The sequence below is a fragment of the Anas acuta genome, chromosome 2, assembly GCF_963932015.1.
Source record: "Anas acuta chromosome 2, bAnaAcu1.1, whole genome shotgun sequence".
Lineage (NCBI taxonomy): Eukaryota > Metazoa > Chordata > Aves > Anseriformes > Anatidae > Anas > Anas acuta.
The window spans coordinates 68,891,804-68,918,343 of record NC_088980.1 but is presented as its reverse complement, the minus strand read 5'-3'; the positions used below and the strand labels follow the sequence as shown (position 1 = coordinate 68,918,343).

General features: G+C 39.4%; 2 protein-coding genes across 3 annotated transcripts in view; one reads left to right on the top strand and one right to left on the bottom strand.

Annotated features, from left to right (window-relative positions):
• The window catches only part of BMP6 (bone morphogenetic protein 6), a 90,816-nt gene extending 87,926 nt beyond the window's left edge, over positions 1-2,890 (top strand). Inside the window, exon 7 of the mRNA XM_068670776.1 lies at positions 65-2,890. Within this exon, the coding sequence (XP_068526877.1) occupies positions 65-214 (150 nt within the window). The 3' untranslated portion in view covers positions 215-2,890. The remainder of the gene's footprint in view (positions 1-64) is intronic.
• TXNDC5 (thioredoxin domain containing 5) lies at positions 1,697-24,929 on the bottom strand. 2 transcript variants are annotated; one of them, XM_068670777.1, is made up of 10 exons: positions 24,638-24,929; positions 19,340-19,489; positions 17,207-17,312; positions 15,786-15,882; positions 13,798-13,913; positions 11,494-11,580; positions 9,801-9,941; positions 6,954-7,039; positions 3,672-3,801; positions 1,697-3,081 (listed from the first exon to the last, which is right to left on the bottom strand). In XM_068670777.1, the coding sequence occupies exons 1-10, from the start codon at positions 24,850-24,852 to the stop codon at positions 2,959-2,961; spliced, it is 1,251 nt and encodes a 416-aa protein (XP_068526878.1). In that variant the 5' UTR covers positions 24,853-24,929; the 3' UTR covers positions 1,697-2,958. The 2 variants fall into 2 exon arrangements, with proteins under 2 accessions (XP_068526878.1, XP_068526880.1); XM_068670779.1 differs by having other exon boundaries at positions 6,954-7,036.
• Between the last annotated feature and the right edge of the window lie 1,611 nt (positions 24,930-26,540).

The following is a 26,540-nucleotide window of genomic DNA, read 5'->3' as shown; positions in this document are numbered from 1 at the left end:
CACAGCCATAAGTGAATTTCTCAAAGTTACCATTTTATCAATTGTGTTTTCTTTTTGACAACAGGTTCATCTTATGAATCCCGATTACGTTCCCAAACCATGTTGTGCACCTACCAAACTAAATGCCATATCAGTTCTTTATTTCGATGATAATTCCAATGTAATCTTGAAGAAATACAGGAATATGGTAGTAAGAGCTTGTGGATGTCACTGACAAACAGTCTTCACATGGACTCTGTGATTCTACCATGAACTTCCATGCTACCTTCTGTACTTCGATGAACTACCTGATCTTGGGGGAAAAAAAAGGTTGACAAAATAGCTTTCCAAACACCATTTATGTGCCTTGTGCAAGAAAAGGGCTTGGGGAACCGCACACTGTGGCATGAGCAAACAGCTGGAATTCTTAAAACCCAACCCGACGCTGCAGCAGCCACTCAGCTCTGCAGAGCCAGGGCTTGCAAAGCAGCAATATGCCTGCACACATGCTTTACTTGGCTGGGATGGTCTTAATCTCACATAGCAGCTTGGCCTTATCAGTTGCTTGGATGTGTGCTGCAGTTTTACCAGATGGATACCCTAAAGCAGTGAGTCTTTTCGGGGGGGGAGGGAAAGGGACGCTAAAGAAATGTTAGTACATCAGACTTAGAGCATACATCATGTACAAAATAATATGAAATGCCTAAGGCTAGGAATTGCCTTTTGTCTAGAAGGACTCATATTACCACACCTATACTGTTGGTATCCTCTTGAAACCTGTCATGATATGTGCATCTTAAATTGTGCCAAAGCAAACGTTTTGAGTCCCTTGGTCTCCAAGCAGTTTAAATCTGATGCTGCAAGCATGAGATGGCTTGGCTGCCCCCTGTGTTAGAAATACTAGCATGAAGTTGGACCCTGACTGGTCTTTTCAGTTCAGTAGTTGACAAGGCAGTCTAGGTTTATACACTTGTTCTTACGCAACTTCCTTCCACTCCCCACATGGAGCTGCCTCATCTACTACCACTTACTCAGGAAGGAAGTCAGGACACTTCTCTAGCTGTAATTCAGATGTAAAAGTTTAGGGACCATTCATTCTCTAGCTGGACAATTTATTTACAGGAAGAAAGAATGTCAGCAATTTACTTACTCAAGTATTTGGCCAACTTTTCCCCTTCGACTCACGCAACTAACGAACTGGTATAAAGGATACAATCACATGGTAGCCACAGTTTGTCTAGCAGAAGCTAATAGCAAATTGTTTTGATCAATATTAAACGCGTATTAAATGCACTTACCTCTGATTCTTGCATTTAAAAGGCTTCTTGTAAATACAAGCTATAATTTATTGCACTTGTCACTGTATATTCATTGTGCTGTATCATTTATAGAAAGACTGCTTTTTTAAAAAGTTTTTATTTAGAAAAATCTCAGTGTAAACAATTGTACCACTTCGATTTTATACAAGAAACTCATGACATTGTGCTTCACTAGAAAGTTGTTAAAAACATGGTAATAAAGGCTTCTTTTAAGGCAGAAGAATATACATTGATCTAATACATCTGCCAGTACAACACTTAGCTTTCATTGTGGATTTTCTTACACATTTTTAGATTGAACAGAACCAAAGGTTCTTGACAGACAGTAAAGTGAAGTACCAGGAACATTTCTCTGATTTAAAAGTTGGTTGCTGTTTTCCTTTTTTTTTTTTATTAAAAAAAAAAAAAAAAAGGAAAAAAATCCCTACTCCATATGATGGACAAAAATTGGCATTTTGACAGATTAGTCAAATTAGCCTGTAGCTGTACTCATTCCATGAGTTTCTATGCACACAGGATGGCAGAATTCCGTCCTTGGTTTGCAGCTGTCACCGTGTTATGACAGTATCTGCAGTGTACATTCTTTGGCTTTCAGTTACATCTAACATGGAGCATCTTATGCACCAAAGAATAGGTCCGTATTATAATCCAAGGCAACAGAGAGTGCATGGGCCTAACATTCAAACTTACCAACACTTACAGCTTGGAAAAAGGTTAAGGCTTAAGAAGAGTGGGGAACTAATTGAGATGACTGTAGAAAAGCTGAATGGAAAAACTAAACATCGTACTACTTGATGTTCTGTAAGTGCTCTGAATTAGGAGCAGGTCAGCACAAAGTCTGAATTCAGGTTAGGGTAGGAAACGCATGTCACCAGCTCTGAGGTCTAACTGATCATTTAATACTAATGGCGTAGCCACAACAGCGCCTATTCACTTTGGCTCTATATAAGTAGAGCATAGTTACTCCTCTGGAGCTGGACACAAAAAGCCTACAAAAAATCCACCTGACGTACACTGTGGCATCAGTAATGTTCAGGCACATGTTACAGTACCATTACTTTCATTATGGCTAGACCTCCAATGCTGAGAGGATTAACAGGAAACAACCAGCTCATGGTGGCCTGGTATCTTCCAAAAGTGTGTGTGTTTTCAATCTCCCATGACTCTCTGTTTCTTAACCAGCAGCTATATTAAGACAAACAGGTTATAAGTGCAGTTGTAGAGGCAGAAGTTAACACAGCTGCCATTTTTACCTTTCTAGCAATGGCGTGCAGTTTGCAAGGATTACTTTTTAACCAAATCTAACCCAAAGACAAAAATATTCTACTGGTGTCCTTAATTTGGTTTTCTAAATGTATTTTAGTCTCAAAGGAAACCATTTACACATCTTTGCGGGAATGCAGAAATGCAGTAATACTACCACTACTGAAAATATTCTGTTTGCACAGTAGCTACATTTTAGTTTTCTTTCACAAGTAGGGTAGCATGTATTTAACACACACACACAGGGAAGATACCAATGTTTAGTACATTCAATTTCCTAAAAACAAACAAAAAAATGCCCTCCCCCCCCCCCCCCCTACTATTTAAAAGTTAACAATTACTTAAATCCCTCAACCACTGTACAAAGACAGCCAGGGATAGAGCATCCAGATTTTTATTACAATTCATCTCTTGCCTGACGCAACACAAAGCTATGCAGCGATTCAAGATCTCTCGTTCCGTTGTGTTCGCTGACTTTCTTTCCACCTCGGAAGAGCAGAAGTGTAGGATAACCGCGTACCTTCAAAAAGACACAACACACAAAAAAGAAATTTGTCAGTAATTTCCAGACTTACTGGTATTTATCTGACTTTGAAAAGCCACCAAACCACTCTAAACCAATAAACCATTTCAATTAAATAACAACAAAAAAAAAAATTTCACTGCCAACCTGCAATTTTTTTTTTTTTTTAATTTTAAGTAGGAAAATACATGGTCCTCTAGGCTCTTCCAACAACTGGAATGCCAGCTCCCGCCTTTGTCTTCAACTGTCTGGCTACCAGCTCTAAAAGCCATCTTTTTTTTCTAGGAACAGAACTATTCAATGACTACCACAATGGCTTTGGTGGTTTCACAGAAGGATGGTTCTTAAATTAGGGACTCCTTCATCTTCATCCAATAGTGAGAATGACCAAATCCAAGCAAACTATCCAGGAAAGAAACTGTTACTTGTGCTAATCTCAACTACCTTTTTTCCCTTGGATTAGCTGAGAATCCAGTTTCACTGTCACTAGGCACCCACAACCCAGCAGCCAGCTAGGCTGCACACTGGAGCCCCTAACATTTGGAACACAATACTATCCAATTCATTTCCAGCTCTTTCACACTTACAGAAAATCTGCTGCAGACGTTACGTTCCACAGTGCAGTCTACTTCTGCTATTTTGACATCAGTCAAACCTGGAAATTGCTCTTTGGCAAGGTTCTCCCAAGTTGGAGCCAAGTTCTTACAGTGACCACACCTAGAAACAAAGAGAGAGATTTGTTTAGCAGATACACCTTCTCATTTATCTCTACTGTCTTATTGCAATATCTGCAAGTTTAACTAGCTGCCTTTCCTATCCCCAAATGATTTAGGCCTCCAACTCCCTTGCACTATTATGTCAGTAAATGAGCTAAGAAAACAAAAGTGACTGATTTCATGTAAGTTCAGCACTGAAGTAGTTTCTGGCCTTCATCTGTCTCTTCTGGAATGGTATTCTAGGTGTCAGCACATTAACATTTTACTCTACAGAGGAATACGAAACCAAATAAAGATGAGCACAGAGACATCTTAAACGAATGTTAAGATCACATAGAAATGGCTGATTTTTTAGATGAGGTACAGAATGCCTATACTACAAATTAATTCTTCTAAAAATGACAGAGTTAACGCTGGCTTTTGAGGTAGTATATGCCTGTTAGGTTTAAAGTACATAGCTTAAATTAGATTTTTATTTCCCTACTGAATTCCCTCCAGTTCCTAATTGCTTCCTTGAGCAATGTAGCATCTCCTGATGCTGGAAATTTAATTTTAGTAGAAACATTTCTCAACATAGATTCTCTTTTTAAGGGCTACACTAGTAGTTTAATTTACTTTTCCACTTAAAAATGTATAATCTTCCTGGGAAGAACTTCACTTTCAAGTTTATCCACTATCACTGTACTTTCAGGTAGAGCCGAAGTTGTGTGGTAGTCCGTAAGCTTCACTTACAAAAAAAAATATCAGATCCTATTCTGATTTGCATTACATATAGAATTATCCCAGTGATATCACCAATAACACCAAAAAAAAAAGGCCTATTTCTACTTCATTTCCTGATGTTCTAGAATAAGTAAATACAGTAACTTGAGAATGTGGTCCACAGAGTACACACAGTGAAACACTAGTGTCAAAAGAGAAAATGATACTGTAAAATGGCAGGCATTATAGTAAAGTATTAATTTTGTTTATATTTTTAACTTGGCCAAGCCAAGTTCATAGCTTGAACTTCTTAAACTGCCTTCAAGAAGAATTCCCAAAGTGCTTTAGACTTTAAGGCTACATTGCTCATTCTATTCTAACCCAGCTGCACCTTAATTGGGTAATTAGAACAGCCCTGTAATTGCCCTAAGGCTAGATCAAGGCATTTGCAAAAAATAATGAATGATGTCTCTGCAAAAGTTTTCTTAATACAAGGCTGTGTATATTTAAACCACCTTGTTAATGTAGAACAGTATGAAAGCGTTTCTGACCATGCACAATACTACTAGAACAGGATGACTTGTATGCTTACTACGCAAGTTACCATTAATATTTTTCCAGAACCAACTGAAGAACAGAACTAGCAAGCAATATAATAGTGTTTGCTGAGCCCAACATAAGTTAACCAACTTGGAAGAGAAGAGGGGCATTTATATGTAGTGCACTGTAACTATACATAAGGATGACATTAAGAGCTAAAACTAGGATACCAGCTACATAAATATACTTAGTGTTTTCTTAAATGGTGGCTTTCTGTGGCCAGGGAGACCATACTGGTTAAGAACTTGGTTCTCTGCAATGCATCTTGAACCCCCATCTCTCAGCCTGCCATTTCTGGGAGCCAGCAACGCCCCATTAGAATCTCACAAAGGAGATGATGGTTAAGTTGCCGTCCTATTGAGAAAAAATAACTAAAAAGGGAGTATATATCTTTATATCCAACTTTGCCAGAAGATTCTCAGATGATGAACTACATCTACCAACAAGCAAAATCAAACTGGCATCTTTCTGCTTTGTGCACAGGTATAAACTGAATTTAACAGCCAGTTCTGCTGGTGGTGTAGTACAACAGGCACAGAATCAATCTCAGTACCCCAGAGTGCACAGAAAGGATAAAGGAATTGAATGAAGAGCAGTGAGCATGAAGGGGTGTGGAATAAGGGTGGTTTCCTAACACAATGGTGGCAGATACCTTCCTATATCCAAAAGCAGAACTTTCAGACATAAAAGAACATGGAAGTAGCTCTCAAGCAGCAAACCATGCTGCAATAAAGGGGAAAAAAGACTGGAGAAGAACTGCATCACTCAGATTATGTAAAAATCAAACTTCCCCTGATACTTCTAGTCTACAGTCAGAAACATGGTTGGGCCTAGTGGCATAGTTAAGAAGCAATATTTTGATATTCATGAATACATTTAAAAATGGGTATAATTTGCTGGCATTGCTATGTAATAGCAGTCTTCTGCCACCACAAACAGAAGATCTTTCTATATTCTTCATGTCCTGCTCTCATTAAATGGCTAGTGATGAAATCAGGTACTGAAATTAAGCTTAATTTTCTTTTATCCCCCTACACTAGGTTTCTTTTACTGGCTAGAAGAGCAGACAATGGATGAGAAAGATGGCAAACAAATTCCCCAAAATTCAACAAGGCACAAATAAGATGAAGTCTATAAACCAGATAAAGCAACTTAAAACTTTAATTTTTTTGTCTCAGAAACGGAATAGTAAGATAAAGTGTGTGTGTGGGGGGAATATTTGTTCTGCGAATTGGTAATACTGGGGTCTTATCCCAGCTTGAGTCCCAGGCTCTGCTGGATATGCCAGTATTGGCAGAGACCAGATAGGACATGATGGTTTTTTCCCTAGTGCTTTCCACTCCGTGTCTACACCTACACCATCTGCATCGGTTACTTCAAGAGTAACAGCCCGTTATCCATAGTTCTACAGTCTGTACCAATTTCCAGGTGCTAAATAACACTTCCAGAAGAGGTTGGTTGTGGTAGGAGAGGTCCCAAAGGCCAACACGTTCTCCTTTCTCAACCAACATTGCTGATAGCCTCCCTTCAGCTTGCCCTAATCAACGTATAGAAGCATGTTAAGCCAGTGAAGAAAGCTTCACTCTCCTTGTTCCCTGACATTAGCTGGAGTTTGACACAGAAAAGCTTGTGTAAGCCTTTCCACAGAGAGGAATCTCAAGAAAGCTAAAAGAGACTGAACATTTTTGCTGTAACTCATGCCAGCATGCACATTCTTCAATTATTTCACATTTTAGATCCAGACAAATACCATACTACAAAGAACTCAAAAGACCTAAAACAAGTAATGTACAAATAGCTTAGAACAATAATCCTGAAAAACAGGTATAAAAATAGGTGTAAACTTCTTACCATGGAGCATAGAATTTAATAAAGGTGATTCCCCTAGCAATGGTTGCATCGAAGTTTTTTTCGGACAGAGAGAGCACTGCAGCCTGCTTAAAAAATAAAAACAAAAAATCAAAACTTTTTGTATGCACAACATTGGCCAAATGAGCTGCCTGAGAGGGAAATTCAAACTGGGAAAGATGATGTTATTGATGATACGAACAAAATTAAAAGCAGAATACCTAGCATTTATCCCTTAGCTGCTTTCCTCCCTTAGAGAGATGTAGAGAAATACATATTTCACTATGAATCTCACCTGTATTTGCAGAAGCATCCCTACTTTCAGAGGCTTCTGCCTGTAGCCAAACTGATAGCTGTTGGAAAAAATCGCCTTCACACACTGTCATGCAAGTGTTTCAAAGGAATAATGCTGAGAGCAGTTGGCATCAAGTCTGCAACGACCACTGAAGAGTTAGTGTAGGGAGGTATTTACGGCATACTAGGGATGTCTTGACAGCTGCTCTCCCTCTGCTATATACCCCTGCACTGCACAGAGAAAGCTGTTACCAGAAACACATACTTGCCTGCCACAGGAACATCACCATACTATACTCACACAGATGCCGGGAAGAATTGTTGCTCCTGATAACATCAGGAGCAATGGGATAGGAGTGACGGGAGGATAGCACATTGCTTAAAGGCAGTCTAACTGATTGTATGACAGCACAGAACCAGAACAAACTTAATTTCTGTGTGACACTTATATGGGTGGGAGGGATTCAAAATAAATAAATGAGTGAATCTCATGCCTGTAAAGGCTTCAAATTCAAATGAAAGCAAAGCAAAAAACAAGAGTGCAGCTGACAGGATTTTCAATTCTACTTTTAACCCAGTAAGAGTTTTAAGAAAGGATGCCAAAGAGAGACTTGAAATTACAAATTAAAGGTACTAGATAAACTTTTACTGTAAATGACTGTTAGTTCATCAAATTAAGTTATTCCATTAAGTTGAAGTGGTATCACCTCTAAAAAATTATTTGTAAACTAGAAATTATACTTAATTATTAATTACAAAATCTTAAATTAATAAAAATGACAGTAAAGACGTATTTCTCTATTACAAGCTGTTCCAAACATTATTTACAATCTAAGATACCAAATCTGCAAAATCCATAAAAAATGTCCTCCCAATGATCCACATAGTAAAACATTTCAAAGACGTGTAGATTACTATCAGAGTAGCACTGTGAGCTATACAACCACAAAACTAAGTATAATATCAGACAGCTACATTTATAGCTTGGTTTCGCAGGAAAATACAGCTTATGCAACCACTTAATCTGGGCATCTGTTGGTCACCCTGCCTTAATACATCTGGATCATTTTTGACTAAATTTAGTGAAGTGTGGCTGAAATGAATGGATGTAAAAGTTCAATTTTGGCCAAAGTACAAGCATGTACTTGGCCCATATAATTGGAGAATCCACAATGGGACACACATTTGGAGCCAGAACTCATTGATTTGCTGCCTGTGGTGCCAGCTGTGGGCTAGCCCCTTGTTTCAAACCTCATGAAAAGAAAAGCAGAACCAAGGTGTCTGAAGGTGAACAACCAAGAAATGGGGGCATCCACAGCTGGGGTGTAAAACTGCAAAGACTAACTTTAGTTCTACACCATATCTACTATTATTTGGCAAAAAAAATCCTCCCACAGTCTCTTCCTGTTTGCATGTATGGTGGTGCAATAAAGGCATAAGTGGGAATTTGCATCACATGTGGCTTGTTATTTCTCTAAAAACAAAAAGAAGACTAATTACTTTCTGCATTGTACTAACACCAGCTTGTTATTGTCTTCCAAATATGAGGCTGATTTAAAAAAAAATATTTTTTGAGGGACATAAAAATTGCAAAACTAACATCACTTTTTGTTAGCCATCTTATATAAGACGAGTAACCCAAATGGAAGAAGTGAAATGGAAAGGATAATATTCTCTTGTGAGAAACTGGATCTAAACTGTATTTATGTTAATAATATAGACACTTTTTAATTATATAAGTTCATTCTACATCACAAGGGAGTGTAAGTCACCATCCTTATTTTCTGGACAGAGTTGTGTTCTCCATGTTTGATAACAAGCTATGCTTTAAAATGATCCCTGATCTTTCAGCCTTGCCAATTTTACATTCAGCTGCAAGAAAAATGACAGATGAAAAGCAGACGTTATTAAAAAAGACAGAAAATTACGTGACATGAAGTACAGCTGTGCAGAGATGATTAAGTTATTCCTGACAATTCCTTGGCAACATTCATAACCCCTGTAGCTCCTGCAACCAAGTCTCCAAACCCCAAGAGTTTTATTGCCACAGCACACGTTACCCTGACACATCTAGATCAGTCTTCATAATCTTTGCTTGTTTGTTGTTTCTGCGGATAGGCTGAAAGAATGGGACAGTGACTTTTTTTAGAGGCTTGGTGCTGTTTGCTGTCTCCTTAGGTTCAAGTGAGAATCTTGCAAGTGACATTCATCTCCATAGCAACTAAGTATGCTGTCACACAGACAGGTGCCCGTAATTCAGCACACCAAAAAAGACTGCATTTATGCCACTCTGGCTAAACCACTTATTGCAACCATTAAAAAAGGAGGCAGATATTTTTCACCTTCTCCAATTCAGTGGGTTAGTAAAAGTATCACTAAGATTTATGGTCTGATTCCACTCGTTATTTGCTTTTTTAAAAAGTAGGAAGATATTTGGTACCATTTACACCTAAAAATTTTCGATCTATCAGAGGGAGAAACACATGGAAGACTTGGACAGGCTGCTGAAACAGTCTGAACAGTTTCTATACAATCGCAGAGTGCGGGAACACCTACCTCTGCCTGGGGTGGTTCTGCAGGCGGCTGTGGGGCTTCTGTGGGTTTACTTGCTGGTGGTTCTTTCCCAGAGCTCTGTAGTTGGGAATCGACGTACTCCTTTAAGGAATCAAAGTCCCTCTTCCCTTTGTACTGGTCACCCTACAAGTAGCAAATAGTTTGCATAAGTGTACGTATGTAGATAATCTAGCAAATACTTATCAGAAGAACGTAAGATTGCTAACTGTAAACATATTTATAATTTGATTAGCTAGCCTTTAAACCTCTCCACGGCATTCTACTCACCCCATGTCTTCAGGATTTGCCATAGATTCTGTTGTACCAGAAGGAAATAAGTTAAAATTTCTTTTGGAGAAAGGTATTTTAGAAGTGAGCATCTAGAGGTAAATTTCAGAAACTTCTCCACTTTAATCTTTCTCTCTCTCTAGTCAGCATTCTTAATGTTTTATTTTTGTGAACCTAAAGCTACTGCAAGGAATAATAAAATACCCATTGCTATCTGGTGGTAGTCTCTGTTACCGTGAGAGCCCTGTCCAATGCAGGGGTCTATATCACAAAGGAATTTTAATTTAAAATAATGCAGGAAGCCTGTACCTGCTTGTTCGTATCCATTTCAGCAGAGTGAGGTCAATGCCAATTCATTCCTCCTAGGGCTGCTGCTACCTCTAACCGACACAAATGTTGTGATGCCAGATTTCAGTTATGACAACGGGGATGATGGTACTATGGACAACAATGCTGGAAGGCTGAAGCAGCCCTCCTCCGCCCCCTCCTTACTGAAAAGTACAATAGCGGCTGAAGAGATTTCCAGGAATCTCTGTGTCACATTATTGGAAAGTTGTTGGACTTGGTTTTGTGGTTTTTTACTTTTAAATGTATTGTATCAGGCAATGAAGGAACATGTGATTCTGATGGCAACATATCACCAGGGAATACCAACACTGTCAATGGAGAAAAAACAATTTGATGTCAACAGAAATATATTGTTCAGACTAACAGCTGAGATTCATCTTGACCAAATACAACAGCAGTGATCTGTCTTCTTCTTCCACTTGATTCAAGTAAGTCAGAGCAACTTAAACTTCAGTAATTACAAAGGGTCCAAAAAAATGATCTTGCTTGTTGAGAAAAAAACACAGCTAACTTTTCTACACTGAGATATTAGTTCTTGCAAGGTGTCATGCCTTTTGTAGCTATTTGAAAAATAAAAATAAAAAAAGCTGGAAAATAATTCTGAAGTAACAGCAGAACATTTCTTGTTCTTCAGACTCAATCTATTTACAGACCAAAGTATATCTAACTGAAAATGCCTCTAACCTTGGATGTGCCACTTTGTCTAACTTGAGCACCCTCTCAAGTTACATGTGATAAGTAACACTACTATTTATATACGTTTGTTCGCTGCTGTTCAAGTATGCAGTATTTATAAATATTTTACTTTCCCATAACTTCAGTATATTTCTTTGAATTGCTACAAGGAAAAACGTCAACTGGGTGCACGGAACAGCTCTAACTTTTATCTGTGGATCAAGTATACCTCTTCCAGTAACAGTCTGAACCTCAAACATCTTCTGTGTCACAAGGGGATTTTCAAATATGAAATTGACTTTTTTTACCCCCCCGGGATCTAAGCATAGCCCACGTATTATCCGGGAAAAAATGGTCTGATCTTTTGCTGAGCTTGCAGACTCACCTTTTCACCATTCCTAAACCAGAGGAGTGTGGGATAGCCACGAACTTGGTTGTCAGAACAGACCTCATAATGCTGGGTACAGTCAACCTACATTTTGAAAAAAAAACCAAAATGTTCCATGTATAAAATAGATGCATGTTAAACATCATCTTATGTTTAAAAGTCTCAGAAAAATACATGAACAAACAAAATACACGAACAATACATGAACATGGCTCGGCAAAAGCTGATGCAAAGTACCTTCTTGGGAACAGTTAGGTCTTCTTCCAAATAGTGGTTTGGTTATAGAACTGGGGGGCTGTGTGTATGTTAGTTTTTATTTCAGGAGGGATCAAGGAGCGAGGTATGGATAGAAGGAAGTAGAAACAATAGCAAGGAACAATAGAAAAATAACTAAATATCAGAGATAAGCACTTGGAAATTATCTGAATAAAATTGCTGCGAAGACAACACAAAATACTAATGTGAGAGAGCTTTTAAGTGAAGATTTATTGGCTTATCCATTTTGTAAAATGTATGACTACTCTTTAAAATCAGAATAAATGTCAACAGCTACCAAATTAACTGTATTCCAAGTGAAATTCCAAGTGCACAGCAACACTCAATTCTAATTTGTCATAAAACAATCTATAAAGTTACCAGTTCATGATCTTTTTTGAAGCAAAGAAAAAATTAAGCACTGCAGCCTTTTCTCTAGACTTGGATTTTGTATTTGACATTAAAAACACTTTGCTTCAGATCACTGAAGATCAGTTCTAAGGATTAAACACAATTCTGCCAGTAGATAGCATTGCTGTAAAGACACTTTTTCTCCAGATTACATGAAGGTCATGGTTCAGTCTTCTTAGAAACAGTTGTGTTTCCTGTTTACTTACTGATCTAAAATCTCAACCAGCATGTGTTTCAATTAGTTTTGTAAGGTATACAGTTACACAAAATCGACTAGGCATGGAGACAAACCTTAGTGGCTTTATTACACAGCAAATATCAGCAACAGTAGCTGTGAACATGACAGACAATTGAATACAACATAAATTTGGGATTTATTTTTTTTCTTCTCTGGATAACAGAGAATGGCAGCTTCAAGAAAATAATTAAGCTAAGAAATGATTTTATCAGGCACTCCAGGTTCGCAAGAAGTAAATCAGCATATGAATATTTTGTACAAAGGGTACCAAAGGAGCATTAGCCTCTGATATTTTACTCTTAGAAGGAATCATGCTTTATATCTACCAGGTCTCAAAAAGTGTATATACATATCTTCTCTAAAGTTTAACCATGCTGACCTGTTCTGTACATCCACAGCATATCTGAACTAGAGAATTTCCAAAAAGGTTTCATGGAAAAAAAAAAAAAAAGAAAAAACAACAAATAAAAAAGTCAAGCTCATCACCCCTAGTAATAGCCGAAAAACTCATGAGGGCAGAGACATGAGATTGCCAATTTCCTGTCCCTCTGCAGGGCTGACACCACTGCTTGATCTGAAAGTTTAAAGATACGGAAGCTGAGCCCAGTCAGTTTTCCACTGCTGGCACATACAGGGAGATCTGCAGCATTAGCCACCTGGACTTAGGTATGGGTCAGCAAATAAAGCCAGTAACTGCAATTGCCAGACCACCTCCATACCTCTGCATGGATGTCTCTCCACGTACAAGTAACAAGTTCCCATGGTAAATACACCACAGAATCTGGTTATCATCCCTAAGGGAAATAGCAAGTAGGACAAGATATCAGTTTTTAGGGTGAAAGACCCCCTGAAACCTTTAGAAAGTTCAATGGGGGTAAACAGGAAAAATAAAATTAAAAAAAAAAAAGAAAAATAATTAAAGAACCCTGTAGGTCTGAAACTTGCTAAGAAATCCAATGCTGTAAAAGGCAAACTACAAGTCACTTTCCCACTCAAAATGAACAGTTAAGTCTATCAAGTTCTGACAGAGGGGAAGCCTAAGAAAAGAAATCTCAAAATATTATTCACTGCCTCTGAAATATTTAGACTTTTTCCCAACACTCTCTGAAAAACAAGGAGCAGTATTTGATGTTTCTAACAAGTCCTTGCTTAAAATGAGGGAGTCCTGTCAATTGTAACAAAACAGACATCTCTCAAAACAGAGTGAAATATGGAATGTGCAAGAGAAAATAACCATCACAAAATTAAAATAGGAACTATGAATATAAAAGTATTTAAGAGCTGACAAAGAAAATGACTGTTATTTTTAAATCACAAAACGAATATCATGATACTTGAATGAAAAATTCATTCGCATAAAACACATTTTCAGATTAAGAAAAGATTACTTCACTTACCTTGCCAATCTTTACACTCTCTGAATGTTCAAAGGCTTGAGCCAGCTGCTCCCAGGTCGGGGCCAAAGCCTTGCAATGACCACACCAAGGAGCAAAGAATTTGATAAAGTGATTACCTTTGAAGTCAAAGAAAATAAAAAAAAAGATGTAACCCATTTGAAATTAATTTGGCTGCCATTAAAGGCTAGGTATTAATCTCAGTCTGCAAATTTATCATGGTATTTCCTGGGTTAAAGATAGGAAATACTCTGAATAAAAGGCCACGGCAAAATATTTCAGCAATTAGGTTTTTGATATTGTACGCAGTCCCAAAGCATTGCCAAATTCCCTGAAAATCCAAACAGCATCACAACCTCGAGCCAACAAATGAGATATTAAAACTATGGCATTTTTAACCTTACCACTTGCTAGAATGTCTAATTCTATTACATCAATCACTTCCCAATCACAGAGTAGAAAGAACCACCAAGGAGCATGTATTTATAACAGCATAAATCCAAGTAAATATTAGATTTCAACTTACAGATCTCTAAGGAAACACCACTGCATTGAGTCCCTGAGCTACCAAACTAATTCTGTTCAGCTTTCAATGCACCCTCTTCCTGCCCTGCTCTTTGTATTTTCATGTTAACTATTCAGAAAGTGCTGTACAGTTTCCACGAATAGAAATCCTTTGTAGAATTTCATAGTGTTTCATAGAGAGGAGAGTCTTTGTGCTATCTCATACTAATGCTTCATTTAAAAGTGTTATCTTAATTGCAGAGAAGCAGAATATGTAATTTCCTTCAATTAGAATCACTATTAATTCAAGATGCTGCATGCTTTTGCACACATCAAAGCCAGTCTCTGTTAATGCAAAATAAAATACAGTTAATTAAAACAAGAAAAAAAATAATTTGAAGGAAAAAACAGCTATTGTGGGAAAACTCTTTTTAATAGAATTACAATCCTTTGAAGACTACTTTGGGGCTGATATTACTAGAATTTCTTTCTAGTCTGAGGGCTTGTTCACAGAAGAATGTCAGATGAAAAATACCACAAAAACACCAAGAAATGTAAACTGCAGCAGTTTAACTTGTCTATTCTGCATCAGGAATACTTTCATACTGATTGGCTTGCTTTGCTTTGGTCACATAAAAAGAACACTGAAATTTCTTATAAAGGAATTAAGAACATCTAGTCAAAATCATCTATTCTGTATCACATACTCTGTGATATACTCTCCTCTCTGATAGAAACAAAAATAAAATCTTTTATCCCTAGAGCACAAAAAAACCATAAAGGCTATTTTTAAGAAGAAAAGTAAACCTTCCAAGCAGAACTGCTAAGCCTCCAGCTAAATTTAAGCACCGAACTTTCTGTAATTGAAGTCCAGAGACAACAAAAGCTTTACAGATGATTATAAACCTGATCAACTCCTGGGTATCACTATAAGAATACCTCCTCCACTTGTGTATGAATGCCAATGGATACAACTTAAAAACATTTACACATACACTACACTTAACAATTGACACTATCTTCTCAGACTGTAAACTTGTTTAATGCTCAGTGTATCCCGGAGGGTGGAGAGAAGAATCCGTAAAGAATTTTGATGTAATTCCCTGTTAAGCCACACATACAGGGAAATTTTTTTTAAGTTCACTGCACAAAATATTCCTTTACACTTGACAATATTTCTAATTAATTAATGGTTAGTTTAGTAAGCTTTAGTATCTATCTCACTCGTGTTATCACATGGGCACAGACAGTATCTGGCCTTAACTCTACTGTCTTCTGGAATACTGTTCTTAAATTTTCTCATGGTGTGCAATGCATAATTAAACTACAGCCTTTTTACACGGTGTGTAGTTTCATCCTCTTTCATTAAGTGTTACTGGAAAATAAAGTGGGAAGGAAGTACCTAGAAAACTAACATTTCTGTTGCATACTTCCCGCTAGTTATGTCTCTGTAAGCAGGTATCTTGTGCTTATGAAAAAACACTTACCTTCTGCTATGTGCATCTTGAAATTGTCTGATGAGAGTTCATACATTCCCTGCTTAGGTTCAGGGGCTTTGGGTGGTTCCGCAACAGCTTCTGGATCCTATTCATGAGAAAAGTTTTTGTCTCATTCAGTAAATGCGCAGCATTTGATTCCTGTATCATGCCCTTCTGTGGTAGTGCTATAAACCCTGCACTCTGAAAATTTAAATTCCTAAAGCTATCTTCCTAATTTACCTTGATTTAGGTATCTTAACATTTCCTACTACACTATTACTTGAAAGTAAAATTCAAAATAGCATACCAAATAGAAAAGACACAGTAAAACAATTACTGAAATAACAGTCTTTCACTGTGCTGTAGTACAGTCACAGTCCACATTTATTTAATTACTATGGCATTTGAAACATCACCATATATTAATATGCTTAGATTACTTTACTCTATAGCTTCATATATCAGCCACATCTGCTGATGTCTCAAAAATACCACCAGTTTTGGTGGTATTTTCGCTATTTAAAAATAGGTAGTGAAAAAGCTATTTTCTGCTGCCCTAATGCAGGAAAGAGGACCTAATGGTCCTGTGAAGGTAGCAACAACAGAAAAAGTGCAAATACTTTATAGGTAAGTTGCAGCAAACTCATTGGCACTTGGCAAAAGCAAAAGATGACTTTCTAGATACTAGGTGAGAACTGGAAATAATCATTTTAAAACTGCGAAGTAAATTTCTATTTCTTAGTTTAGGATTTAATGCTTAGCTATTTAAAAAGATCGTGATTTCTTTTATTTGAATATAAATGTTCAAACTGTGACCAGCAATGACTATAGATTTATCTTGATTAGAAACAGCTATTACAAAGTTAATTTTAGGCAAGTTAACAAAATTAATTTTAGACAAGGCTTACCTAATATACACAAGTACTAAACTCCTAGTTTTCCCTAGTGATGATACTAGTGTAACTTACTTAACTGATTATTTAAAACCCCTTCTGTAGGCTACAACATTATCAGCTAATAACTGAGCTAAAGATGGTATCGCATGTTGTTAAGAGGAAATTAAGCCCAATATAAATGCAGTTTATCCTGTATTACAGCTAAATTGCTTTTCTTACTCTAGAGACATTATAGACTACTGGTGTTAATGGAATTTACACAACAAATTGTATCTTAAAATGTCAAAATGCTAAACATTTAAAATTGCACTATGCACTTTAGTTTTAAATATAGGAACCAAGGGCAGGTCATAGGATGGCAGTTTTAATTATTATTCTGATATACACAAAAATTGTTCCATATTGTTACCACCATCAGACTTTCATATTCAGAAGCAGATTTGCCCATAGTGAGGGAAACCTAACCTATAGACATGACAGATCAGCAAGTTTGCAGAAGGAAATATTTCCTTTTCCTATTCCCATTTCACTTACAGATGGTTCCTCGTTTAGTTTCTCCAACATCCAGTTTTCCAGTGCCTGGAGGTCTCTAGGGCCTTGGTATTTCAGAGGTTCTTGTCCTGGTTTAAGCAGCTTTAAACTAAAGGATTAAAATGTAGAAAAGAGTGAGATAAAAATTTTTGCACACGAAACATTCCCAGAGTGTTAACATACTTTTGGGTAGACCTGTGCGGTGTCAAGAGTTGGACTTGATGATCCTTAAGGGTCCCTTCCAACTCAGGATATTCTATGATTCTATGATTCTACTTTACTAATTCACAGCAATTCAGGCTTAGCAGCTCTCTTGATTATTCACATCAGCATCTGAAATTGCTCTCAGCTAGAAAGAACATGTCCACAACTTAAGACACCTTTTTCATTCCCATGTAAGCTTTTAAAGAGGATTTTAAAAATAGTAAACAGAAATGCCATGTTAAAAATCAATGTATCTTAATATTACTTTGACCAATAAGCAAGAGCAAATAAAACACTGCAGAGTTCAGGTCTGGGGATAATCACTTGTTATGCTTATGAATCCTATTTCAGCTCACCAAAAAAACATTATTTTTGTTTTGCTCTCCCCTTTCCATCACCTACCTACATAAACTATTGAAAGCTTTTACTATTAAATATTTTAGTTAAAATTGGAAATGCATTTGCTGAAGGGTCAATACCAAACTTCTGACCTAGTCTTATCTTTTAAAGCAAATCATAAGTAGATTCAATTACTGCTGTCACCCAGATTCAGCTTCCCTTGCCAAGCTGTTATTTTGCATTACATTTTCCTATTTTTTTTTCCTTCTTTAAATATTTTTCCTCTCTGCTCATTCCACAGGTTGGGAAAAACAAACACCTGAATATGTTGAAAAAGCCACATAATGCAAGTGATATTACATATCCATTACTTATCCAAAAATGATAATACATATCCATTAGTTTTTTTCTTACTCGAAGTGTCTGCCATTCATTCTATTTTATAAGGAACAGCACCACAATATAAACTATTCAAATACACAAACACAACCAGTGTTTGCTTCTGGGGATATTAAAATCAAGTTGTAAAATTCATTGTTTCTTGATATTTCTAGTGGAACTAAGCCACAGATTGCCCTTCAGAACAATTCCTACTTTACTGAGGACTTTGCTATTTATAACTCTCAACTTGTAATCAGTGGCACTCATCTGCGTCAAAGCAAGTGTAGCCATGAGTGTACATCAAGTTCAGTCCATTGCTGGGGTCAGCAGTAACACTAGACAAAGTGAGCCAAGAGAAGGAAAAACACAGGCTGAGGAAGGGCTATGGAAGACTACATTCTCCATTTACCCACTAAGATGAGTTACTAGCAAAGCAGTTGAATCATTTTTTTCCAGAAGCTTTAAAGAAGACACAAATGAAAAAAAAAATTCCCTTGCTCCTTTTTAGCAGGGAAAAAGGGAGTACAGGTATCTGACTCAAAAAGCACTAACTAGGCTGACCTCTCGTAGATGTTCTAGATCACCTTCTGCCTATCAAAGCCAAGGCAGTAAGACATTTATCACTATTAACAGGATAAGCTTAAACACCTTAAACTCCAACTGAACTTCTCCCAGGCCAATATAAGCAAAATTACCCAGAAAAGTCTGTACAGCATCACCATTGCTATGCTAAATTCTGCTATTAATTTATAATTTTATGAGGACCCAGTTCCCTCAAAAATTTAATGGATCACCCATACGTTATTTCAGAATGGTGCAGTGTACTTGACAAACCTGTGACAAATTATTTTTTAAAATACCAGTTCTATTTGGTTAGACAGACCAGACCAGTTCTATAACACACATCACCGCTGCATAAATGTACTATTGCTTGAGAAAATGGTACTCTAGGAGAAAAAGTGGACAAATTCTGGACTTTAATTTAAACAGTCAGGACATGAAACAGTATCTTCAATAGAAAAAAAAAAAAAAAGAGTAAGAGTAGTATACATCACATGATACTTGGCAACATGGTAAAAGGGCTTAAATTGAACATAGATGCGATCCAAAACACCAAAAAATAGAGCATAGAAGTCATCTTCACCAAGCTAGCAGAGGATCATGGAAAACCAAAAAAAAAAGAAACAGGACCAGACCACCTTTTATACTTACGTAGGGTATCCTCGGACACCAAATTCAGAGCACAGTGGAATGTCTATGGTACAATCCACTTTAACAACATAGACCTGCGGGTTTTCCATGTTGTTGTATTTATCTCCCAAATCATTCCAAGTTGGCTGCAGACGCTGGCAATGTCCACACCTGTGACAGAATGAACAAAATATTTTCAAGTAGCTGCTCTGTTTAGAGGGCAATGATTCGATGGAGAAGTCATACACAGAACAGTCAAAGATTTTGATAAATTTAAAAACAGTTAAGTTACTTCCATCTTCCATACTTGAGCACTGTTACAGTAAGTAACAGCAGATACTACTATGCAATGTAGAACAACATTGCAAACACACCTTGTAAAAATTGTCAAGAGAAAGCCTATTGAGCACCCTCTGAACTTAGTGAGGCTATTTAGAAAAGCTCTCTGCATTTTCTAATCATCTAGAAAAAAATCACATGAGGCTGTCCAGCTTTTTTATTTCAACATTTCAAAATACTGTTTTTTTTAAGCAGCAGGCAAGAAGTTTATGGTTCGTGGTCTCTTTGCAAGTCTCTTTGTGTGCATCACTGGAACTGTAACTCATGGGTCATGAAGCACATCAGGCACTAAAATCTCAACAGGGTTTCTCAAAATCCTCCAATGCTGTGTTTTGCCCCTGCAGCACACTATAAACTATGTTTGCATATACATGGAAAAGTGGCCTACTGTAGTTGCTGTTAACAGCAACTCTCTGGAAGTAGAAAATGGCTATTATTCTTCTCATTAATTTTCTAGTAGTTCAAGCCATTATAGCAGTACCCTATTCCTGTAAATAACTATGATGAAAAATGTTAAGGAATGGATTTCCATTTATCTTTAACAGCTGCTTTTGCCAATCCTTCAAGACATCTAGAAATACATAATTGGATTAACTAAAAACATTTTCAACCTGGCAGTTTGAAAGCTGTTTTTGCCCTTGACATGACCTAGAAAGTCTACTTTTTTAAAGCAACAATTAAAACAGCATTAGGACTCCAGAGTAAATCGCTTCTTAGTCTCTCCAAAGATCCCATTTAAAAATTTCACATATACAGATGGTTTTGAGTCAATTTATAGAAAAGCTGCATGGATTCACACCTTTCCACAGGTACCCTGATATCATTAACGCAAAATAAAACCATCTTTCAATCTTAACAAGGTTGTTGCAGTTGGTCGGAGGGGGTAACATATTCCCGCTATGTGGAGGAATATGACCTTCCATATGATCTCCCTCTGAACTGTAATGGTGAAGGAATACAACGTACTACTACCAAAATTAAGTATTCCTTAAATATTTAACTTCAGACTGAACTCCCTCCACAGTCAACTCATCATGGAGCTTGAAGAGGAGAATTTTGGATTCTCTGGTCCCCTTCCCTAACGTCTGTGGAAATTTTAAACATAATGAGTACTGCCTGGTGATATAGAACTGAGCGTGGAAATCTGTGTTAGGAAATTTCAAGTAATAAACCTTTTTTAAGCACAGAACAGAGCTGCCTTATCCATATTTAACGCTATGATCTCTGCTATATGCAGTTCCCCACTCCCTTCCTTCTTCTCTGGATTATATGAGCTGAAATTGAAAAGAAAGCATGAAGAAGGTTCATATCTGAATCAGTAACTGACTTGTTAGTCATTCTTGGTTTACATATAAATTCAGTGTTACACATAAGGAAGCAGAATGCAAGACAGTCCCTGGAAGATTTTTTCTAGAATTCATAAGGTGTTGCTACAAACAACATAAAATCGATAAGTCAAAAACAAAGAGAGCAGGACCATGTAACTTGTCTCTCTTAGGCCCGTGTACCTACACAGTCATTTGTTGCTATCACTCCCTATCAATCAGTGGGACTGGAGAAACAGCTAGTTTTCCCACTGGGGATGGCAGATAACCTGAGAATCAATGAGGAGTCCTGCTATTCCTTCTCTGCATGGGTTAGGGAAGTGCAAGAGTTCATAATCTCTGCATAGAAACATAAATGAAGATGTTTGGATCATAAATGATCCAAAAGAGACTGGCAGCGCTATAGGAAAGACCCAGCTTGCTGGAAAAACAAACAAAACAACAACAAAAATTCTTCTTTTATACTACTAACATCAGGAGGTAAGGGTGAAAAGACATTTTTTGTAAGATTTTGGAGATTGGTTGCTGATTTTAACTCAGAGCAACCATGTATCACAATTGCTTGTGCCTGGAGATTATTTTGCTGCATCAGTATCTCCAGAACACCTGCTTTACCTAACGAAGACAGATCAGTGCTCTGCTTATAGTATCAGTGTTTCTACCCTAGAGGACCTGATGGTGTATTTCCTGGGCTATGAGAAGTTAGTGTGCAGCAAGGACATTTTTGGAGGTCACCAGTACAGCTACAGTTCTGCAGTTAGCTAGGGCAGCTTCATAGCAAGTCATAGTGCAAATCATTACCCAATTAAAAAAGGTCTGTATGCCTGAGGATAGGTATAATTGTACAGGCAGCAAAGGACCAGTCCCCTCTGGACAAATGAGTACAGCAAAGATAAAATCCAGTCAACAGAGTTCAATGCAGCCACAACAAACTGTGGCAATCAAGTCTGCTTCAGCTCAGTGGACTTCCAGAGTATGTTGAAAAGACCTATATTCGTCAAAATAAAACAATGAGCCTACTTGTTTGAGACTCAGTTCAACTAAGTGAAACCTCCTCTCTTTGTAGGCACGCAATAGGCATGGCTAAAATTTTAAGAATATCTAGTGCCACTTGTTTGTGGTTCTGTGCCTTGTCACCTGTAGATACAAAGGAGGACAGCCTGATCATGAAAAATCTTAGACATCTGATGGTAAATGACTTGGAGTACACTTTTTTTTTATTATTATTTTTTGGTGTAGCTCACCATATTTAAAACAAATGCAGGATGTCATCTGTACTGTTGCTACCAAAAGGGTGTGTGAGGCCTGTGGCAAAGTTTGTTTCAAGAATTCTGTATTAAAGAGTTTTGCTCTGTCCAACTCAACTCATTGATAGTATTCATTATCTAACATCGGCAGCACCTGTAACAATCTGAAAGAAAATTCTAACTCAATTTGGTTGCTAGGCCTCTCCCTCACAGCTACAGGGAGCACTGACAAAATGTGTGCACCAGTGAGAAGCATTAGGAGATTAGTACATTAGAAACACCTAGGAACAGGGCAGGGGGTTCTAATATAGACGCCAGGGCTGTCAAACCATCATCTGATCCCACTGATGACAAAACTACTGGTGTACCTAAGCACCTGTTCTGAACCACTTGGATGTTCCCTCTTTCCTTCTCTTCCCCTTGGACCTGAAACCTGGACCTGTTGCTGCTGGTCAAAAGGGGCGTGGAGTCCAAACTCAGGCCCTGGAGCTGAAACCCAGAGATGTTGACAAGGCCTGCTAAAGGCGAGAGTAACAAACACAGAAGCTGCAACAAGTCTGGCAAATGACGCAGCTCCCTCGTGCTTGTGTTGGGCAGAGATCCTCAGCCCTCCCAAGGGCACAGAATGGTCCAAGTTTGCAAGACCAGAGCTCTCTCTGATGCACTCTGAAGACAAAGCACATGCTAGACTTTGCAACAGCCTACTTGGCAGAGGGTCTCCTAGAAACTGCGTGCCAAGACAAAAGTTCATCTGGTTTTACAGATGCCTGTGAAACGGTCAGTCAAAGTTTGAGGACACAAAGATACTATCACCCGAGAAGAGACCAGAGCAGAAGCACTGCTACTCTGCATAGGAATTTCTTTGACCTTATTCTCAGTCAAGGGTCCTCTGATAGCAAGCTGGGCTTCCTCCACTTTCGTGATCTTCAGAGGAAGACATCTGCTCATCCCTCATCACGGTCTACAACTTCCTCGCAAGGGGCAGTGGGGAGGCAGGTAACCTATTCTCTGTAAACACCACTGATAGGACCCACGGGAATGGTGTTAAGCTGAGGCAGGGGAAGTTTAGGCTGGACATCAGGAAGAGGTTCTTCACCGAGAGGGTGGCTGCACACTGCAATAGGCTCCCCAGGGATGTAGTCACTGCACCAAGCCTGTCTGAATTTAAGAGACATTTGGACTGTGCACTTTGTCACATGGTCTGAACTTTTGGGTAGACCTGTGTGGTGCCAGGAGTTGGACTTGAAGATCCTTATGGGTCCCTTCCAACTCAGGATATTCTATGGTTCTATGCTCTTTCAAGCGTTTGCTTAATATCTCTGTATGGCATTAACAAGCTGATTGCAATAACAAAATAAATTAAGTAGTTTTTTTCAGTTTTGAAAGGAAATCCTTTTCTAGAGTTCATTTCGAGTAGAAGCACGACACATGTATGCCTCAATGGCACCATGTACCAACAGGCTAGCTTAGGATTGAAATGCGTCTTTTGCAAAGGCATCATTTCATGAACTTTACGTGAATTTAAGAGAACTTGGAGAGGGGGAACACCTACCACAAAACTCCTAATAACTCTACTAGTATCGGTAAGTCAGAAACAGATTTTTTCAAAATGGTAGGAGAAGAGATGATGAAAAAAGATGAATATGAGCAACCGCTGGAAATGTGCGGAGGTAAGGGACAGTGTCCTCTTGATAGCTGTAATATCCAACAAAGCCCTATTGTCGGAGTCTTCTCAACTATTCCTGCGTGAGGTGTACCAGCCTAGGGCAAAATCCCAGCAGATGTCTCACAGATGTGACAACTCCAGCTCTGATAACGTGCTACAGTGACCTGTGGCTTCGGGGACACCACGCCACCCTTCCTACTGCTTTTGTAGCAAACTTATCCTTTTACTTGCCGGAGCAGAGAGCACACAACCTCTTCAAGAAAGTATCTGCAAGGCCAGAGGCACGGGGAAACCGTAAGTCAGCAGTTTTTAAACACCGCTATGACAAAACCCTCAGCAGCACCCCCTGGCAGGGCCGTGAGGAGCCGGGGTGCCTCATCCCGCAGCAGCGGCCAGGACGGTGCTAGCCCGGGGCCGTGCGGGCTGCCACACGCGCGGCTCCGCAGCCGGCCCGGGCCGGGCCCTCCGCCGCCGCCGGCCGCCATTTCACGCCGGCCGCCCCCCGCCCCCGGCCCCAGCCCCGGCCCCTGGGGCTCGGGGAGCGCCCCCCCGGCCTCCCCGCCGGCCCGGCCGCCTCCCGCCGCCACGTCAACGGGGGAAGAGGCGGGCGGGGAGGGCGCCGCGCCGGGCCATGCCGAGCCGAGCCGAGCCGAGCCGGGCCGGGCCGGGTGCTGCAGGGCACAGCACGGCAGGGCAGGGCAGGGCAGGGCACGGCCTCCCGCCCGGCGCTCGGGATACCCACCACGGGGCGAAGAACATGACGAAGTGCGGGGCGGCGGCGGCGCCGTGCCGCAGCATCTCGGCGCTGTAAAGGTGCCGCCCGTGCGGGTCCGGCTGCGGCTCCGGCTCCTTGCCCGGCTCCGGCTCGGCTCGCCCCGGCACGCCGCAGAGGACGGGGCCGAGAGCGGCCCAGGACAGGAGGCGCCACCAGGCCGGGCCGGAGCGCAGCGGAGCCATGGCAGCGGCGAGGCGGCGAGCGGCGAAAGCCCCGGGCGGCCGCCGCCACCTCCTTCTTCCCTCCCTCTTTCCCTCCTTCCCTGCCCGCCCCTCGCCAGCCCCCGCCTCTCGCTACCGCCCTCCGGCAGCCCCGGCACGGCACGCCGACCCTCGGGCCGGCGACACGCGGGGGGTGCCCGCGCCACGGGCAGTAGGCGATGGTGGCGGCCAGCAGCGGTGGGCGCTGGGCGGTGCGGGGAGCTAGGTGGGTGCGGTGGGTGAATTCCTATGAACACACACGAAGGCTGGCCTGTGGGCCTCGTGCGGCCCCCTCTGCCTTTGCCCATGTGCCTGTGACACAGCAACGCAGGCCGCTAAAAATAAAATAAAAAGGACAGCCTGGCCGCTTTCCCCAGGAGCCTGCATGTCGGCGTGTCCAGAGCAGCAGAATTCACTTCATGTTGTGTCTTCCAGGCTCTTCTTTTCTGAACACGTCTCTCTCACATTTCCTCTTCACCTCCCTACCAGCATCTTCCACAGGAGCAGTGGTAGGAGCGAGCTTGCTTTGCCTTCAGCGTGCACCTCGTGCAGCACCCGTCGCTTCTTTGCCCGAAGAGCAAACACTGCCTCTGGTCGCTTACGCTGCAGCCTCCGAACAGCACGTTGGTGAGGGCCGTCATTAGAGCTCACAAGAATCACTTATTAAAAAGTAAAAAATGAAAACTAAATATAATTTCATTTGAAAAACTTAAATTGCTTTTGAAAGCTACTGTCTCTCTCAAAATCAAGATTCCAAGAAGTCTTTACTGTGTATATATGTGAAATAATTGCAAAATACTGATACTATATTTATCACCAAGCTAGAAAAAAAAAAAAAAGCTAGATTCTCCAGTACATTACTCACCAGTATCAGAGTACAAATTTAGGTTTTGCAACAGTAACCTTTTCTTCAAACAAGTTTAAGTTTTCTTAATTCTGTACTAACCAAATTAAAGTCAATGTTTGATGAATCATGATTTCAAAAAGAAAAAAATATAAGTGTAGATTATTTCCTGTCTCTAGTGTATGAAAAAATAGCAACAAATCCCCCCCCCAAAAAAACAACAACAACAAAAAAAAAAAAACTTAAGAGGGGTTGAGAATGTCTAATTTTAAGACCTTGAAGGACAGTGTCCTGATACAACCAGGTGAGTTCTCTAACCACAGAAAGCACCTCCTCTAGTTAAGCACGCTAGTTTCTGTTTGCTGCAAGTATATTTTTGTTCTGTTTTTCTCCATACCTTTTTTTCCTGTACATTTCTCTGTACATTTTTCCTATGTTCTCTAGCACATTTAAAAATAGAGTTTTTAATTAAATTAGAATCTTAATCCTATTATCTTAATTAAAAAATAGGCTACTGAAAAGTTATTTTTAAATCGTTTTTAATACATTTAAAAAACTAAGGTCTCCACCTATGTGCAATAAGAAACAAAACAGATAAAAATAACAGCAATAAGCATTACTTTGAGATGTAGTAGAAAAACAAATATCATTGTTCAAAATTCCCAGGGTGAATAGGGACAGTACAGCTGAGCTCTCGCTAATCAGAGAGGGGTGCTGCTAGGTCAGAACTGCCAGTAAGAATAAAATTTCCTTTGTAAATACATCTTTTTTTTTTTCTCCATTAAAAAGCTAATAAAATTAATACTGATTATGAATTTTTTTCATC